A 20,804-nucleotide genomic window follows, 5' to 3' on the forward strand; every position below is an offset into this window, starting at 1 on the left:
AAAGTTTTTGACACGCCTCAGCTTCTGAGCTGAAGGCGTGTTTTTGCGGACCTCCCAAACTTTCAAACTTTAGACTGTTTTCTTTATACGTTTTTCTTTTTCTTTCTTTCTACCACAAGACGCGGCCACTGATGGGTCCATGGGACTTGGATAAGTCCTGTGGACCCAACTCTGGCCACTGACCACATGAGCGAACGGGTACATACGCACACAATACACGGCCACTGATGGATCCATGGGACTTGGTAAAGCACTATGGACCCAACTATGACCACTGATAAAAACGTAACTACACTAGCATTATAAGAGCTAAACATTGCTACCTACCATACAAGTGCATTGGTTTAGTGCACTTCCGGTTGCCACTGAGCGGAAATGTTTGTGCGGACCTGTTCTCCCAAACTGGTAAGCAAATGACTGTTTTTACGTTATTTTCATTTTTACGTTACTATTATTATTATTATTATTTTTTTAAACATTGATCTTAACTGATCACTATGACTTTATTGCTTTTATCGTTATATATGCCTATAATTGTGTACAGCACTTTGAGCTACATGACATGTATGAAAGGTGCTTTATAAATACTTACTTACTTACTTACTTACTTACATATAATACCATACAATTTGCAAATACTTCAACTACACACAACACAATCACACATGCACACACACACACACACACACACACTAGACTATACTCTCATGTCACCCTTCAAATCATTCTCATATAATACGTTGGTCTTCCTCCCTGGTGTATTTTGTGAACACCATCATTTTGAATTTCCTCTTTAATATATTTATGGATTGACTGGATTTGATCTCCTCCAGATTATTCCACAAGGTAACTCCACACAGAGAAATACACATAGCCTTCCTGGTTAGTCTTGAAGATTGACATTCTAACAGTAAGTTATTCATCAGGTAAAGATCTGTGATTAACATTCTAACAGTAAGTTATTCATCAGGTAAAGATCTGTGATTAACATTCTAACAGTAAGTTATTCATCAGGTAAAGATCTGTGATTAACATTCTAACAGTAAGTTATTCATCAGGTAAAGATCTGTGATTAACATTCTAACAGTAAGTTATTCATCAGGTAAAGCTCTGTGATTAACATTCTAACAGTAAGTTATTCATCAGGTAAAGATCTGTGATTAACATTCTAACAGTAAGTTATTCATCAGGTAAAGATCTGTGATTAACATTCTAACAGTAAGTTATTCATCAGGTAAAGATCTGTGATTAACATTCTAACAGTAAGTTATTCATCAGGTAAAGATCTGTGATTAACATTCTAACAGTAAGTTAGTCATCAGGTAAAGATCTGTGATTAACATTCTAACAGTAAGTTATTCATCAGGTAAAGATCTGTGATTAACATTCTAACAGTAAGTTATTCATCAGGTAAAGATCTGTGATTAACATTCTAACAGTAAGTTATTCATCAGGTAAAGATCTGTGATTAACATTCTAACAGTAAGTTATTCATCAGGTAAAGATCTGTGATTAACATTCTAACAGTAAGTTATTCATCAGGTAAAGATCTGTGATTAACATTCTAACAGTAAGTTATTCATCAGGTAAAGATCTGTGATTAACATTAAAGAATATGCTTCTTCTTATCCTTCCCGTGACCCCCCTCCGCTCCTCCTCCCTCCCCTCCTCCCCCCCCCCCCCTCCTCCTCCCCCCCCCCTCCTCCTCCCCCCCCCTCCCCTCCTCCCCCCCCCCCCTCCTCCTCCCCCCTCTCCAGGGCAGCTATATGTGATGATGTCACCACAGGAGGTGTTGACGGGGGCCAATCAGAGGACAATAGCACCTCGCACCCAGCCGTACATAGCGTAACGTTACCGCTTCACACCGTGACCATACTGTTACACATACTGTTACATACTGTTATATACTGTTACATACTGTTATATAATGTTACATACTGTTACATACTGTTATATACTGTTACATACTGTTACATACTGTTATATAATGTTACATACTGTTACATACTGTTATATACTGATACATACTGTTACATACTGTTATATACTGTTACATACTGTTATATAATGTTACATACTGTTACATACTGTTATATACTGTTACATACTGTTACATACTGTTATATAATGTTACATACTGTTACATACTGTTATATACTGATACATACTGTTACATACTGTTACATACTGTTACATACTGTTACATACTGTTATATAATGTTACATACTGTTACATACTGTTATATAATGTTACATACTGTTACATACTGTTACACATACTGTTACATACTGTTATATAATGTTACATACTGTTACATACTGTTACACATACTGTTACATACTGTTATATACTGATACATACTGTTACATACTGTTATATAATGTTACATACTGTTACATACTGTTACATACTGTTACATACTGTTACATACTGTTATATAATGTTACATACTGTTACACATACTGTTACATACTGTTATATAATGTTACATACTGTTACATACTGTTACACATACTGTTACATACTGTTATATAATGTTACATACTGTTACATACTGTTACATACTGTTACATACTGTTATATAATGTTACATACTGTTATATAATGTTACATACTGTTACATACTGTTACATACTGTTACATACTGTTATATAATGTTACATACTGTTACATACTGTTACATACTGTTACATACTGTTATATAATGTTACATACTGTTACATACTGTTACATACTGTTACACATACTGTTACATACTGTTATATAATGTTACATACTGTTACATACTGATACATACTGTTACATACTGTTACATACTGTTACATACTGTTACACATACTGTTACATACTGTTACATACTGTTACATACTGTTACATACTGTTATATAATGTTACATACTGTTACATACTGTTATATAATGTTACATACTGTTACATACTGTTACATACTGTTACATACTGTTATATACTGTTACACATACTGTTACATACTGTTACATACTGTTATATACTGATACATACTGTTACATACTGTTACACATACTGATACATACTGTTATATACTGTTACACATACTGATACATACTGTTACATACTGTTACACATACTGTTACATACTGTTATATACTGTTACACATACTGATACATACTGTTACATACTGTTACACATACTGATACATACTGTTACATACTGTTACACATACTGATACATACTGTTACATACTGTTACACATACTGATACATACTGTTACATACTGTTACACATACTGATACATACTGTTACATACTGTTACACATACTGATACATACTGTTACATACTGTTACACATACTGATACATACTGTTACATACTGTTACACATACTGATACATACTGATACATACTGTTACATACTGTACTGTTACATACTGTTATATAATGTTATATACTGATACATAATGTTACATACTGTTACATACTGATACATAATGTTACATACTGTTATATAATGTTATATAATGTTATATACTGATATATACTGTTATATAATGTTACATACTGATACATACTGTTATATACTGATACATACTGATACATACTGTTACATACTGTTATATAATGTTATATAATGTTATATACTGATATATACTGTTATATAATGTTACATACTGATACATACTGTTATATACTGATACATACTGATACATACTGTTATATAATGTAACATACTGTTACATACTGATATATAATGTTACATACTGTTACATACTGATATATAATGTTACATACTGTTACATACTGTTATATAATGTTACATACTGTTACATACTGATATATAATGTTACATACTGTTACATACTGTTATATAATGTTACATACTGTTACATACTGATATATAATGTTACATACTGTTACATACTGTTATATAATGTTACATACTGTTACATAATGTTACATACTGTTACACATACTGATACATACTGTTATATAATGTTACATACTGTTATATAATGTTACATACTGTTACACATACTGTTACATAATGTTATATACTGTTACATACTGTTACATACTGTTACATACTGTTATATACTGTTACATACTGTTACATAATGTTATATACTGTTACATACTGTTACATACTGTTACATACTGTTATATAATGTTACATACTGTTACACATACTGATACATACTGTTACACATACTGATACATACTGTTACACATACTGATACATACTGTTACATACTGTTACATAATGTTACATACTGTTACATACTGTTACACATACTGATACATACTGTTACACATACTGATACATACTGTTATATAATGTTACATAATGTTACATAATGTTACATACTGTTACATACTGTTACACATACTGATACATACTGTTACACATACTGATACATACTGTTATATACTGTTACATACTGTTACATACTGTTACATACTGTTATATAATGTTATATACTAATACATACTGTTATATAATGTTACATACTGTTACATACTGTTATATAATGTTATATACTGATACATAATGTTACATACTGATACATACTGTTATATAATGTTACATACTGTTACATACTGTTATATAATGTTACATACTGATACATACTGTTATATAATGTTACATACTGTTATATAATGTTATATACTGATACATAATGTTACATACTGATACATACTGTTATATAATGTTACATACTGTTATATAATGTTATATACTGATACATAATGTTATATACTGATACATACTGTTATATACTGTTACATACTGTTATATACTGTTATATAATGATACATAATGTTATATACTGTACTGTTACATACTGTTACATACTGTTATATACTGTTACATACTGTTATATAATGTTATATACTGATACATACTGTTACATACTGTTATATACTGTTACATACTGTTATATATTGTTACATACTGTTACACATACTGTTACATACTGATACATACTGTTATATACTGATACATAATGTTACATACTGTACTGTTACATACTGTTACATACTGATACATACTGATACATAATGTTACATACTGTTATATAATGTTATATACTGATACATACTGTTATATACTGATACATACTGTTATATAATGTTACATACTGATACATAATGTTATATACTGTTACATACTGTTACACATACTGATACATACTGATACATAATGTTACATAATGTTACATACTGATACATAATGTTATATACTGTTACATACTGTTACACATACTGATACATAATGTTACATACTGTTATATACTGATACATAATGTTATATACTGTTACATACTGTTACACATACTGATACATACTGATACATAATGTTACATACTGTTATATACTGATACATAATGTTATATACTGTTACATACTGTTACACATACTGATACATACTGTTATATACTGTTACATACTGTTACACATACTGATACATACTGATACATAATGTTACATACTGTTATATAATGTTATATACTGATACATACTGTTATATACTGATACATAATGTTACATACTGTTATATACTGTTATATACTGTACTGTTACATACTGATACATAATGTTATATACTGTTACATACTGTTACATACTGTTATATAATGTTACATACTGTTATATAATGTTACATACTGTTATATAATGTTACATGTTATGGAAAGATTGAACTTGTGTAACTCTAATGTAGAAAACTAATGTGAAACAAAACACTGATTGTCTTGTAGAAAGCAAGAGGCCCCCCGGGGTGGTTCCAGGGATGAGAAGAGGCGCGCGCAGCACAACGAAGGTGAAGATGTGTTATATTATCACACTGGCTGAGCGTCTCGCTCTGCCATTATGAGATACCATCTCTCCAGCACCTAGTGTGCCCGTGGAACATTTTACATGCACCTCACTTGCACGTGACCACGCCTACTCCCGTGCGTGCCTCTACAAGACACAGGAAGTGGTCACGTCCACGCCCTTCCTTATTCTTTTCCATCCGTGGATCTGCTATATGCACTTCAACCAGAGTGTGGAACGTTGTTATGAAGCAAAGGGAGAAATTACGCAATGTTGGACTTTCGCCAGAAGTACGCTTCCTCGTCTCTTGGCAGCGGACCGATGGGCTACGCGCAGCGTTTGGCAGTCGAGCCACGCCACGCTCAGGTAGGACCGACGCCGACAGCATATTCAATACTACTCGTTGTCTCGTGAGACGACCGGGCGATGTGTTGGCGCGGGGGGGGGGGGCTGGGTATTGGATGAATGTGGTCAACATGACTCGTTGTTGAATGTTTTTCCAATTATCCTGGCGCGCGCAGCTACTGCTAATGTTTTGTGGCTCCGTGTCCCTGTGTCCCGCCGGGACTGTCTCCAGTTTTCCCTCCGCTTAACCATTTCATTACTGACGGTCATTCGGTGTCTAATGTTGGGGGTTTGGCTGAGGCTTATTTACCCTTTACATGGGTGGATGGCCTGACGACAGGGCTCAGGACAGGTGTGCGTTTATGAATCTATTAATTGAAAATGGGGGACCCTGATGTAGACAAGACAAACGTTTTTCTCTTCTCTGCATCCCCTTAACAATTGTGTGTATTGGGCTGTGGTAAGTGTGCCCATTCTGCAATCTGTTAATACGTTTTCGTTCATTCATTCATTTATCCCTTACACGGGTGCACAGGTGTGCCGCAGTGGAGGTTATTGCATGACTACTAGTGGAGCAGTGCTTCACTAGTAATAGACTTTGGTCAGCAGCCGCCACTGGTGTTCCGTGCTTAGAGAAGCAGGTGGCATCGGTCCTTTGCCCTGACATGGTAGAACGGTATCCCGTCCGGCCGACGCCAAGAGGCGAGTCGGCCCGGCAGGTGGCTGAGTGGGCTGATGAAGCTTATACCGCCGCAGTACAGTATTTAGCAGCAACTAACAACATTGCTCAATTGGCTGCTTTTCTGTCAAAAAATGGTGTCGGGTGGTGGGGCCTTAGGGCCAGCCGACGTCAAAAACATCGCACAAGGTTTTGAGGTTATTCAGCTTTTGACCCAGCCGCAAGCTATAACCGCAGGGAGGGCTAGGATGCTGTCGACGCTTGTTCACAGGCATCTTTGGTTGGAGCAATCTTCCCTTGAGGAGGAGAGGAGAGTTCTCCTCCTCAGGGCTCCCCTCTCTGCGGATGGACTTTGGTCTGTCCACGGAGGCGCGGGCGGTATTTGACCTGGGCTCCACGCCGCCCTACACCACGCAGCCAGAGGTGAGAGCAGCGGCCAGCGGAAAAGTGTCCCCCGCCTGAGATGACCTGGACACAAAGAGAACAGGGTGTCACGGTGCCGACAGCCTCGGCGGCCGAGGGATCGGCTATATTAGATGGGCACGCCCTGAAAAACCGTTGCCATCTAGCTGTGTCTAGCACGCTCTCCGGTTACTCCCCCCCGCTACACTACGGGACACAGGGCTCTGATTTGTCCCCTTTGGCTGCAGGCCGCGTTCTTCCAGTGAAGCGCAAGCGGCCCCACATATCGCTTCTCATGGAGACAGGGGCTGACACCCAGTTGCTAGCTAGGCCTGGGTCTGTCTATGAGAATGCTGTGCTGTCAGGAGGCTCCCGCACCACACGTCCTGCGTCTGTGTTTGGTGAGCCTGGTGTTGTATCTGTCGACGGAGCAGGGTTCCCTGTATCTAAAAAAAATTGTCAGAGGGGGAATCCTAAGCCCAGGAGGCTCCGCGAGACACCCGGCCCGCGCGGTGGGTGAGACCAGGGTTGACAACGCACAGCGGGAGGGATCGGGCCACCTATCTACGATTCTTAGCGAACCGGCGCCAGTTGGCGGCGGGGGCGCTTTGGGATTTTTACCACGTATGGCTACAGTAGTGCCATATGTCGCTGTGGATGGAGAGAACGCTGAGGGCGGCGCTTGTGTTACAGTTTGCACACCCCCACCCTCCGTTTTTGGGTTTGGTACAGACTTACTCCCGATATTCTCTGGAGCCCGAGAAATCGGGGGGGGGGGGTGTCAGACCCTTACTGGACCTGTCCCATGGAAGGTTCAGAATGTGACCATCAACCACCTGTTAAGCGCTGTCAGAGTGGGAGACTGGTTCACCTCCATAGACCGGAAGGATGTGTATTTCACATCCCGATCTTCCCTCCTAGGACATACCTACGCTTCCTGTTTCAGGGCTTAGCGTACGAGTACCAGAGGCTGCCATTCTGCTACTCTCTGGCTCCTCGCATCTTCACCAAGTGCGTGGAGACCGCACTGGGGCCTCTGCGTCGTCAGGGGATACGAATTTGATTCTCATCATCATCATCAAACCTTTATTTGAATAGGCAGGTTAATTAAGAACAAGTTCTTATTTTCAATAACGGCCTATTTGGGGGTAAAAAGCCCCCTAGGGGAAAGGGGATGGGGGATACAATCAAATAAATAAAAATAAAACACAAAGGAACATTATTAAAAAGGCAGGACATACATACAGAGCAACAACTGAACTGAACAACAACTGGCGGACAACAGAACAATAGTGGCAGCATGGTGTTAGCACACGGAGAAACATCTACATGAGTGCTCTAGGGAGTTTGTTAAAGTTTCCTTAAACAATCTAATTGAAATAAACGTTTCCATATTTAAGGTTTTTTGTAGTGTGTTCCAGCTATCAGCTGCTGCGTACTGAAAGGAGGAACGGCCTTGTGAGGAGTTGGCATGGGGGGCGTTTACCAGGATATGTGTGGCTGACCGGGTGTGGTCATTCGGGAGTGGACGAGGGTGGACTAGGCGAGTAAGGTGAGTGGGTTTACGGCCTAGAAGTGTTTTATATACAAAGGCCAGCCAGTGGATGTTGCGTCTAATCTCCAGGGAGGGCCAGTTTACTAGGGAGTATAGCTCGCAGTGGTGGGTCCTGTAGGGGGCATTGGTAGCGAAGTGAATGGCGGAGTGATATAGGATATCTAAGCGCTCTAGATCACCTTTACGGGCCAAGCGGTAGATTACATAGCTAAAATCAAATAGCGGCAGGACAGTCATCTGGACCAGGGTGAGTTTAGCAGATCTAGTGAAGGAGGAACGGTTCCTATACAGAAAGCTAAGCCTTGCTTTGACTTTGGCCTTTTGGACTTTGATTCTACCCTAGACGACGTTCTGGTCCTCTGCTCAAGCTGTGGTCCCTCTTGACCTCCTCTCCATGAGGAGGATACAGAGGTGGGGTTTTCAGTGTGAAAATAGACCCTGTGAGAGTCAAGTGGAAGCAGCTGAAGGTTCCCATGTCAGTACTGGGGGACCTCGCCCACTGGGGGGGTCCTGGGGCCCTCACCAGCGGGGTCCCCATGGGCAGCAGGCTGTCACACGTCACGGTCTTCACCGACGCCTCCCTCACGCGATGGGGGGGGGACGTGTCGGACCGACGCAGTAGGGCGCGGCTGGCAAGGGTCATGCTGCCTGGTCTGCACTACATATCAATGTGTTGGAATTGAAGGCAGTGCTTCTAGTCCTCGGACAGCTCGGCCATCATGTGATGGGCGAGCATGTTCTGATCAGGACGGACAGCACAACGCCGGCGTCGTATATCAACAGACAGGGAGGAGTACGCTCCCCCCGTCTGCACCGGGCGGCGGTTGAACTCTGGCTATGGGCATCTCTCAATCTGCACAGCCTGAGGGCTCTCCACATCCCCGGCAGGGAGAATGTGGGTGCAGATGTGATGTCACGGGGCGGTCCCCACCCAGACAATTGGGGACTACGTCCAGACATAGTCAGACAGGTCTGGGACCGATTCGGGGAGGCCACGGTGGACCTGTTTGCGAGCAGACAGTCTCACCAGTGCCCCTTGTGGTTCTCGGTCAGTCGGAAGGACAACCCCTCTCTGGGAGTGGATGCCTTCTCGCTGTATCCGTGGCCGCCCGGGATTCTGTACGCGTTCTCCCCCATACACCTGATGGCTCAGCTGTTGGAGTGGGTACGTCGGGAGCGCAGGACTTTGATCCTGGTCACGCCGGACCGGGGCTCAACTGTGTGGTTCCCGGCCCTGATTCAGCTCTTGGAGGGGATGCGTCTTAATCCTACTGTGGTTAACACCATCCAGAACGCGCACGCTCCGTCCACTACCGCGGTTTACGCAGGGAAGTGGCGTATGTTTCAAGAATGGTGTGAGGTTGGGGGCCTGGACCCGGTGTCATGCCCCCTGGACTCGGTTCTTTCCTTCCTCCAGTCTATCCTGAATAGGCTGTCGGCCTCGACAGTGAAGGTGTACACCGCAGCTATATCTTCTTGTCATCTGGGCTTTGAGGGCAGAACGCTGTTCAGCCACCCTCTCGTGAGACGTTTCCTGCTTGGCGCACGGCGTCTCAAGCCTGTGGAACGCTCTCTGTCTCCGAGTTGGGACCTCCAACTGGTCCTAGGACGGCTTGCGGGCCCTCAGGGGGTGCATTTGACGTGGCCACGCGTCCGCTCTGCCCCTTTTGATCTCATAATGGCAGAGCGAGACGCGATGGCCAGTATGATAATATAACGAAGGTTATCCTATAACCCTAGTTATATGAATACTGGCTGAGCGTCTCGCTCTTCAGCGCCCTGAGGTCCCTTGGATGTTTTCCACGTATGGAATTAGAACTTGGAAGGGCGTGGACGTGACCACTTCCTGTGTCTCGTAGAGGCACGCACGGGAGTAGGCGTGGTCACATGCAAGTGAGGTGCATGTAAAAATGTCCACGGGCACAGTAGGTGCTGGAGAGATGGTATCTCATAATGGCAGAGCGAGACGCTCAGCCAGTATTCATATAACTAGGGTTATAGGATAACCTTCGTTTTCACTACAAGCTGCACAGCATTCAATCAGGAGCCGAGCGCCCGCTGACCGACTGAGGTTTGTCTTGCAGTGGAGCGCAGACGCAGGGACAAGATCAACAACTGGATCGTCCAGCTGTCGAAGGTCATTCCAGACTGTAACGTGGACTACACCAAGACGGGCCAGGTGGGTGCTTATCATAATGATAATTATACATCGGATTTATATAGCGCTTTTCCAAGTGCTCACAGACGCTTTAACAAAACAAAACAATACAATGCATTACAGTTTTAGTAGAGAGAAATAAAAAGGTGAGAGAGGAAGGAGTTCATGGGTTGAAAGCACGGGTAAAAAGGTGGGTTTTGAGGGCTTGTTTGAACGATGAAAGAGGGCCTGCATGGCGGACATGGTTGGGAAGCGTGATTTTTTCCCCCGTAGCCTCTGTTTGCGAAGACGCTCTCTGATTGGCTAGCCCGCGTACAGCGAAGAAGAAAAGACCCTCTCTGATTGGTTTAGCTCCGAAGGGTCTCTTCCGCCTTGTACATATATATTCTCTGCTTCGAAGTGGTTATGCTTTGTAACCCTAACCATAACTCTAAGCATAACCCACTTCGAAAGAGGGCCAAAGCATAACAAGCAGAGAATATATATGTACAAGGCGGACATTTCTATCCCAGAGCCCTTCGGAGCTAAACCAATCAGAGAGGGTCTTCGCTGTACGCGGGCTAGCCAATTAGAGAGCGTCTTCGCAAACAAGAGACTACGGGGAAAAAATCACGAGGTTGGGAAGGGCGTTCCAGAGGGGGGGGGGGCATGATGACGATGACTCATCGCCCGTGGTCATTCGCCAGTGGGAAAATGATGATCTCATCTGTGATTGGCTGCTCGTCTTCGACAGTGTCGGGTGTCCCGCCTCCCACTGTGCGCCGTGGCAGAGTTGTGCCCTCCCTCCCACTGTGCGCCGTGGCAGAGTTGTGCCCTCCCTCCCACTGTGCGCCGTGGCAGAGTTGTGCCCTCCCTCCCACTGTGCGCCGTGGCAGAGTTGTGCCCTCCCACCCTTCCTTCCTGCTGACTTGTCGTACAGAACCTGTGCATCGCTTTGGATGAAAGCGTTTCAGCTGAATGACTAAATGTAAATGTTTCTTTGACTCTTTCTGCCGTGCTGTGTTTCAGAGTAAGGGGGGGATCTTGTCCAAAGCGTGTGACTACATCAAGGAGGTCCGCCAGAGCAACCTGCAGCTCGGGGACCACCTGCTCACCGGGGAGGGTCTCCGGGTCGACAACCAGCTGCTCCGGCAGGAGGTACAGTGGGGAGGTCACCTTTATGCTTATATTATTATGATATTCAGAGGGGGAGCGTTGGGGCTAATAATAAGAATAATAATAACTTCGTTTTCTATAGCGCCTTTTATAAAAACCCACGGTCGCTTTACATAGGGCGATAACAACAATAACAAACATGGTGGACAGACACACAACATTCAATGTAGGAAGTTAGGGGTCAAAGGCCATGTTGAAGAGGTGAGTTTAGAGGAGTTTCAGAGTTGGGGCGTTGCGGAGTTCTGCAGGGAGGGAGGGCGAGCCTGGAGAGACCCTGGTGGTGACGAGTTCTGCAGGGAGGGAGGGAGGGCGAGCCTGGAGAGACCGTGGTGGTGGTGACGAGTTCTGCAGGGAGGGAGGGAGGGCGAGCCTGGAGAGACCGTGGTGGTGACGAGTTCTGCAGGGAGGGAGGGAGGGCGAGCCTGGAGAGACCGTGGTGGAGACGAGTTCTGCAGGGAGGGAGGGAGGGCGAGCCTGGAGAGACCGTGGTGGAGACGAGTTCTGCAGGGAGGGAGGGAGGGCGAGCCTGGAGAGACCGTGGTGGAGACGAGTTCTGCAGGGAGGGAGGGCGAGCCTGGAGAGACCCTGGTGGTGACGAGTTCTGCAGGGAGGGAGGGCGAGCCTGGAGAGACCGTGGTGGAGACGAGTTCTGCAGGGAGGGAGGGCGAGCCTGGAGAGACCGTGGTGGAGACGAGTTCTGCAGGGAGGGAGGGAGGGCGAGCCTGGAGAGACCGTGGTGGAGACGAGTTCTGCAGGGAGGGAGGGAGGGCGAGCCTGGAGAGACCGTGGTGGAGACGAGTTCTGCAGGGAGGGAGGGCGAGCCTGGAGAGACCGTGGTGGAGACGAGTTCTGCAGGGAGGGAGGGAGGGCGAGCCTGGAGAGACCGTGGTGGTGACGAGTTCTGCAGGGAGGGAGGGAGGGCGAGCCTGGAGAGACCGTGGTGGAGACGAGTTCTGCAGGGAGGGAGGGCGAGCCTGGAGAGACCGTGGTGGTGACGAGTTCTGCAGGGAGGGAGGGAGGGCGAGCCTGGAGAGACCGTGGTGGAGACGAGTTCTGCAGGGAGGGAGGGAGGGCGAGCCTGGAGAGACCGTGGTGGTGACGAGTTCTGCAGGGAGGGAGGGAGGGCGAGCCTGGAGAGACCGTGGTGGAGACGAGTTCTGCAGGGAGGGAGGGAGGGCGAGCCTGGAGAGACCGTGGTGGTGACGAGTTCTGCAGGGAGGGAGGGAGGGCGAGCCTGGAGAGACCGTGGTGGTGACGAGTTCTGCAGGGAGGGAGGGCGAGCCTGGAGAGACCGTGGTGGAGACGAGTTCTGCAGGGAGGGAGGGAGGGCGAGCCTGGAGAGACCGTGGTGGTGACGAGTTCTGCAGGGAGGGAGGGAGGGCGAGCCTGGAGAGACCGTGGTGGAGACGAGTTCTGCAGGGAGGGAGGGAGGGCGAGCCTGGAGAGACCGTGGTGGAGACGAGTTCTGCAGGGAGGGAGGGAGGGCGAGCCTGGAGAGACCGTGGTGGTGACGAGTTCTGCAGGGAGGGAGGGAGGGAGGGCGAGCCTAGAGAGACCGTGGTGGAGACGAGTTCTGCAGGGAGGGAGGGAGGGCGAGCCTGGAGAGACCGTGGTGGAGACGAGTTCTGCAGGGAGGGAGGGCGAGCCTGGAGAGACCGTGGTGGAGACGAGTTCTGCAGGGAGGGAGGGAGGGCGAGCCTGGAGAGACCGTGGTGGTGACGAGTTCTGCAGGGAGGGAGGGAGGGCGAGCCTGGAGAGACCGTGGTGGAGACGAGTTCTGCAGGGAGGGAGGGAGGGCGAGCCTGGAGAGACCGTGGTGGAGACGAGTTCTGCAGGGAGGGAGGGAGGGCGAGCCTGGAGAGACCGTGGTGGAGACGAGTTCTGCAGGGAGGGAGGGCGAGCCTGGAGAGACCGTGGTGCTGACGAGTTCTGCAGGGAGGGAGGGCGAGCCTGGAGAGACCGTGGTGGAGACGAGTTCTGCAGGGAGGGAGGGAGGGCGAGCCTGGAGAGACCGTGGTGGAGACGAGTTCTGCAGGGAGGGAGGGAGGGCGAGCCTGGAGAGACCGTGGTGGAGACGAGTTCTGCAGGGAGGGAGGGAGGGCGAGCCTGGAGAGACCGTGGTGGAGACGAGTTCTGCAGGGAGGGAGGGAGGGCGAGCCTGGAGAGACCGTGGTGGAGACGAGTTCTGCAGGGAGGGAGGGAGGGCAAGCCTGGAGAGACATTAGGGGACAGACATCAACAGACAGATAATACAATAAAGAGGTGGAGTGAGATACAATGAAATATGAACTAAGTCAAGCACGATAGAATATAATATAATTATGAAATAAAATAAAATATAGGCCAGCCAGGGCTGTACGACTGCAAATAAAGAGGTTGAATAATATTAAATGGGATATAAACTCAATTAAATATAGCACAATAGAATATAGTACAATACAAAATAAAACAGGAATAGATCAGGGCTGTGCAATTGGGCAGTTATGTGCAAATAGTGTGAGTCAGTGAAGTATGAACAGGTATACTTGGTGTTGATGACTCCCTCTGGAAGCGTACTGTAGGTCGGTACAGCTGTAGCTCAGTATGGTCCATAACCTCTATAGCAGGGCTCTCAAACTCGCGGCCCGCGGGCCAATTGCGGCCCGCTGGATGATATTTTGCGGCCCCCTTTTTTGTGGGACTTGTACAGCACTTTGTTCAACTTAGTCAGTGCTGTAAAGTTGAAACCTTTTTAAATCTTAGACAAACAAAACACTTTGCTTTCATGAAATATTGTAAGCCGTCATTTGAGGCTTTATAAAAGCAGCACAATGAACACAAACCTGTCAGTGCCGAGTCCGACCTCATCTTAAATAACAAGCAGCTTTGCTTGTTGTAGTTAACAAAGAGAGGCAGAGTTGATTTTGCAAAAGAAAAAAAAAATCACATATATATATATATATATATATATATATATAATATTTAGAGACAGTGACTCAGGAGGTAGAGAGACAGTCGGTTGGATTCCCGCTCCTCCCGGGCAGCGTGTCGAGGTGTCCTTGAGCGAGACACTTAGCCCGCTGACCGCTCGTCGCCGTGTGAATGTGTGAGTGAACGGGTGAAAATGTGAGGAACAAATTGTAAAAGCGCTTTGGATAAAAGCCGTTATATAAATGCAGCCGTTTGCCGTTCCAGGTGGAAGACTTTAAGTCCAAGAACCAGCTCTTGAGAAACCTGCTCCGACAGCACGGCGTGGGCGCGTCCAGCGCGGAGCCGCAGTGAGGAGGAGGAGGGGGGCCCTGGGGGGCGGTCCAGCGCGGAGCCGCAGTGAGGAGGGGGGCCCTGGGGGGCGGTCCAGCGCGGAGCCGCAGTGAGGAGGAGGAGGGGGCCCGGGGGCGGTCCAGCACGGAGCCGCAGTGAGGAGGAGGAGGGGGGGGGGGGCCCGGGGGCTGCATCTGGGGGCCAAGACAGCACTTGAAAAAAAAATGCTTTCAAATACTTTATATTAGAATGCCTTGACGTGTGCATGATGGAACAAGGGCAACGGCTGAGTACAGTCCCCGTACAAATCTTAATCCCAATTCTGTACTTTAGCCCCAAATTGAGACTCGAAAGTATTTGCTCTGAAGTATTTCAATGCATTTTGGTTGGTTTTTGCCTGAAGAAGAAGCAAGCCTGCATCGGAGTGGAACGTTAGACCCTGTGTTGAGATGGAACGTTAGACCCTGTGTTGAGATGGAACGTTAGACCCTGTGTTGAGATGGAACGTTAGACCCTGTGTTGAGATGGAACGTTAGACCCTGTGTTGAGATGGAACGTTAGACCCTGTGTTGAGATGGAACGTTAGACCCTGTGTTGAGATGGAACGTTAGACCCTGTGTTGAGATGGAAAACCATGAGTTTTCAAGCTTCAAACGTAACAAAAGTAACATCAGTTTTCAGAAGCTGCCATTGAACGGGGTCCCTCAACATTACGCTTGTTCCCTTAACCCTTTCACTGCCACACGACAGCCGGTTAACCCTTTCACTGTGACAATACAGAAGGTTAGCCCTTTACTATCACACAAGTACTATCACTCGCCGTCGGTTGTGTGATAGTAAAGGGTTAACCGTCTGTCGTGTGGCAGTGAAGTTCTGTAAGCTCTTGGCATAAGAAACACCTTTCATGTACATGTGGTGTTTATTTTCTATTAACTCTTTCAATACTGTGCTTTGCTGTATCAAATGCACTTACATCCAAGTCTCCCAAGATATTTTATTATTAGACTTCATTTTACTTTTATTCTTCCATCTGTCTCAAATTGACCAGATGGTATGATACATTTCATCATGTAGTTGTTAAGCTACTTTGTTATTTTTTATTTTCCATTTTTTATATATATATATATCTTTCAATCATGCCAACTGGAGACAAGGTACAATTGCATTGCAACAATGTAACTAATGAAGATGAATTTGTAACCATTGCATTGTATGTAGCCTATGTATGTCTTTATAGAAATAATAAAATAAAAAAATATCAAATAATATAATTTTGTTGTACGTTATAATAATGAACGTTGATTTATTTATGTATATAATATAGAATGTCTCCCCTACCTGGAGGGGAGAGAACAGATGGTGGAGGTAAACGGTACCCTATCCCCCCCCTCCCAGTGAGCTGTGGTGTTCCACAAGGAAGCATACTAGGACCGCTACTGTTCCTAATTAATGCAAATGACATGTCGTCAGCTTGTGACTGCAACTTGTTCCTGTTCGCGGACGACTCAGCCCTGCTGGTCTCTGACAAGAACAAGTTGCAGGTTGAAAAAACCCTCAGCTCGGAACTAGGCAAAATCTGCATATGGCTCGCTGATAACAAACTATCATTACACATGGGCAAAACAGAGTCCATTCTCTTCGGTTCAAATAACAAACTCAGCAAGACCGACGGCTTCTCAGTTACAGTGGGTGACAATATTGTCACAAGGAAAGATGAAATTACATACCTGGGTTCCATCCTAGAGGCAAATCTTTCCTGTGACAAAATGGCATCCAATGTAATAAAAAAAGTCAACCAACAAACTAGATTCTTGTACCGGATCTCCTCTCTGGTAAACAAGAATACCCTGAAGACTGGCAGGAGCACTCATTCAAGGGTACTACGACTACGATCCTTAGGAACTTCTACTCATGTACAATAGAGAGCATCCTGACTGGCAACATCACCTCCTGGTTTGGGAATAGCACTGCACAAGACCGTAGCAGACTACAAAGAGTGACACGTTCAGCCGAACGCACAATTGGAGGGGGGCTCCCCACCCTCCAGAACATTTACAACAAGCGGTGCAAGGGGAAGGCTAAGAGAATTATTAAGGACTCGAGCCACCCGAACAACTGCCTCTTTGAACTGCTGCGGTCAGGCAAGCGATACCGGAGTCTTAAGGCGAGCACAGAAAGACTCAGAAGAAGCTTCTATCCCCAGGCCATCAGGCTGCTAAACGAACAATAAACACTATGCAACAACCATCAAATGCACACAGCACACACACCCACACGCACACACTCACTCAAACAAACAACACACTGCAGCACCCACTCTCCACACTTTAGATCACACAAACACACTTTACACTTTATATTTATTGATAAAGGATTTGCACTACAACTCGTACACCTACTGTGAATTGTACCTAAATTGCACCTCGTCCCATTTCTGCCTTGCACTATATAGTATTGTATATTAGTACACTGCACAGTATTGTATATCGTATGGTAACTACGTCTATTCTGCATCGAACATTGTACATATGTCTAAACTGAACACTGTGACCTCATTTTTTTTACTTCTAATTTTACTATGTTATTTTATTTCATACTTATCTTGTCTTGCACAGTCTCTGGAGCGTAACAGTAAGAAGCATTTTGTATAAAAGTATTCTGTACTTCTGTATGACAAATATTAAAGAAACTTGAACTATGCTTGCACCTCATGGTACCAAAGCACCTCAAAGGCGCTAAAAACAAAATTACAAACATCTCAAAACAAACTAGTCAGACTACTGCTTGACCTTACTCCTAGAACCCACCTCACCCCTGCCCACTTTGACAACCTAGGATGGCTTAGAGTAGACAACAGAGTACAGCAACTTGCAATGGGCCTGGTCTACAAGATACACTACACGACCAAGGTACCCATGTACATGTCAAAATACTTCCCAAAGGTCAGTGAATACCACGATCACAACACCAGAGGGAGCTCCACAAATCATGTTAAACCCAGATTCGGCTCAAACAAGGGACTAAACACGTTTCGCAATTATGCCACATCAATGTGGAACGCCCTACCCAAAGCTGTAAAGGAATGTGGATCACTACCCACTTTCAAAACCACTCTCAAAGAACACCTACACCTGTAAATGTCCTCCTAACCCAGTTGTACAGTAAATGACCAAGTATGGCTTTGTCAGTATTCTAATGTACAGTGTAACCCAACCCCCCCCCCCCACCTGGGATGTACACCCCCCCACCCCTCCCACCCAACCTCCTCCAATGTACAGTTTCTACATCAAATGTATATACACTCTTTTCTGGACACTTTTTGTATCACAAACTACTGTATTTGCAAATCTGATATGTCATAAATGTATAGATGTAGCAGTACTGTCTATCTGTATGTCGTGTATGTTATGATGGATTGAAAATGGGGGACCCTGATGTAAACAAGACGAAAGTCTTTCTCTGGTCTGCATCCCCTTAACAATTGTGTGTATTGAGCTGTACTGTATTGTACCCATTCTGCAATCTGTTAATAAAGTTTTCAATCAATCAATCAATCAATACTGTAGGCATGGTATTCACGGGTACGGGTGCACTGGCCCTTTAAGTGGATGTCGTCACTTGGAACACTGGAAGTATCGCCACGACAACCAGCACCGCTTTACTGATCAATAGACAAATAATAATAATAATAATAATAATAATAATAATAATAATAATACAGTAAATACACGATCTCTTCCAATGATTTGCATATTGCTGGTGGCGGGCCACGGCGCCCTGCTGGAGGCGCAGATCAAGGTAGGTGTGACGTGGCGGAGTCTTGAGTATTCATATTAAGTCAAAACTCGTCCTATAAACTCGTTATTGCAAAGTTCGCGTTGTGTTTTCGAAGTGATGGATCCACCGAAAGCTCAGAGTCTCGACACAGACCGCCGCTGCTGAAACACACAGCTCTAGATATCTGGGTCACAACAAACAATATATATCAATATATAATAATCTCCCTGATGCCCTGTGTTGTTGTGCTGCAGACTGGACGCACGAACACGGTATATGTGTTTACAGACAATGTGACAAGAAGCCTGTTCAGAGCTCAGCCTACTGTACTCTGTTTTATACTGTACTCTGTTTTATACTGTACTCTGTTTTATAACACTGCACCCCTCTGGTGTAATTACAGCACACATTAAAAAACTGCAGGTCGCATAATAATGATGCATCGAGGATCCTCCTTCAGCTCCAGAGACGGACCAGTGCAAGTGATCTGTTTGTGACACAGAACTGCTGTTTACATTCATGTGTCGATTATTACAGTCAATAAACAAGATATTTGACCATTAGTGATGTAAAACGATGTAAAACGGAGTGATATCATACAACAAGGTACTCTTCTGATTTGTGGAAACATTGGAACCGATGCCTTTATGTATTTTAATGTATTTATGTTGTTGGCCTTGTTTCTTCTGTTATTGTATTCTTGTTGTTGTTTTGTGTTATGTGTAATATGGACCTTGAGTCTGACACTTCCGGCTTCAACATGGACGGTCGTCTCGTTTACATAGGTACATTATACATAGACCGTAATGTTACATCTAGACATGTAATAATAGAGTAAACTTGTACCCATACAGTGTTACATCTAGACGACATACCAGATCTAGTAATAATAGAGTAAACTTAACTTTCGTCTCAGTAACAATGTTCATAAAGTGTTGAGTGCTACAGTGTAGGTTAGTTTATTAGGACAATTCCACCATTGTGGGGCAAGGACTAAGAATAGGCGACTTCTCTTTGATGACCCTCCCAGAGCTTGGATAGGAGTAGGAATAAACTGTACATATACAGCACTGTTTGAACCTGGCACACATACTTCACATGTCATTTTTCTTTTTGTTATTCCACCATTGTGGGGCAAGGACTAAGAATAGGCGACTTCTCTTTGATGACCCTCCCAGAGCTTGGATAGGAGTAGGAATAAACTGTACATATACAGCACTGTTTGAACCTGGCACACATACTTCACATGTCATTTTTCTTTTTGTTATTCCACCATTGTGGGGCAAGGACTAAGAATAGGCGACTTTCTCTTTGATGACCCTCCCGGAGCTCGGATAGGAGTAGGAATAAACTGTACATATACAGCACTGTTTGAACCTGGCACACAACATACTTCACATGTCATTTTTCTTTTTGTGGAGACGAAGATGATGAGTACCGGTCTTCTCCTCAGACATAACATCAGTTTTTCAATACAAGTACGACTCAAGACACAGAACATTAGTATGCAAAATAAAAAATGAACACAGATTTTGAGTGTGAATGAAAACTTTATTGCAACAAGATTGCAGAATGGGTACAATACAGTACGGCTCAATACACACAATTGTTAAGGGGATGGCAAGAGGCAAGTTGCCCAGTCCACACGAGCGCTGGATTTAATGTAACCATGATTGTATGTGCGCAGTTGCACTGTTCG

The 20,804-nt window shown here is 44.8% G+C and overlaps 2 protein-coding genes across 2 annotated transcripts in view; both read left to right on the forward strand.

Annotated features, from left to right (window-relative positions):
• Window positions 1-15,394, forward strand: part of LOC311226661 (upstream stimulatory factor 1-like) — a gene marked incomplete at its 5' end in the record, with an annotated part of 61,134 nt that extends 45,740 nt beyond the window's left edge. Inside the window, 5 exons of the mRNA XM_084312077.1 lie at window positions 1,758-1,845; window positions 5,737-5,798; window positions 10,860-10,954; window positions 11,942-12,070; window positions 15,263-15,394. Of these exons, the coding sequence (XP_084168203.1) occupies window positions 1,758-1,845; window positions 5,737-5,798; window positions 10,860-10,954; window positions 11,942-12,070; window positions 15,263-15,349 (461 nt within the window). The 3' untranslated portion in view covers window positions 15,350-15,394. The remainder of the gene's footprint in view (window positions 1-1,757; window positions 1,846-5,736; window positions 5,799-10,859; window positions 10,955-11,941; window positions 12,071-15,262) is intronic.
• Window positions 15,395-18,962: 3,568 nt separating this feature from the next.
• Window positions 18,963-20,804, forward strand: part of gkup (glucuronokinase with putative uridyl pyrophosphorylase) — a 71,397-nt gene continuing 69,555 nt past the window's right edge. The window contains exon 1 of the mRNA XM_084329327.1: window positions 18,963-19,126. Within this exon, the coding sequence (XP_084185453.1) occupies window positions 19,070-19,126 (57 nt within the window). The 5' untranslated portion in view covers window positions 18,963-19,069. The remainder of the gene's footprint in view (window positions 19,127-20,804) is intronic.

Source organism: Notolepis coatsorum (assembly GCF_963971535.1).
Source record: "Notolepis coatsorum genome assembly, chromosome: 1".
Taxonomy (NCBI): domain Eukaryota; kingdom Metazoa; phylum Chordata; class Actinopteri; order Aulopiformes; family Paralepididae; genus Notolepis; species Notolepis coatsorum.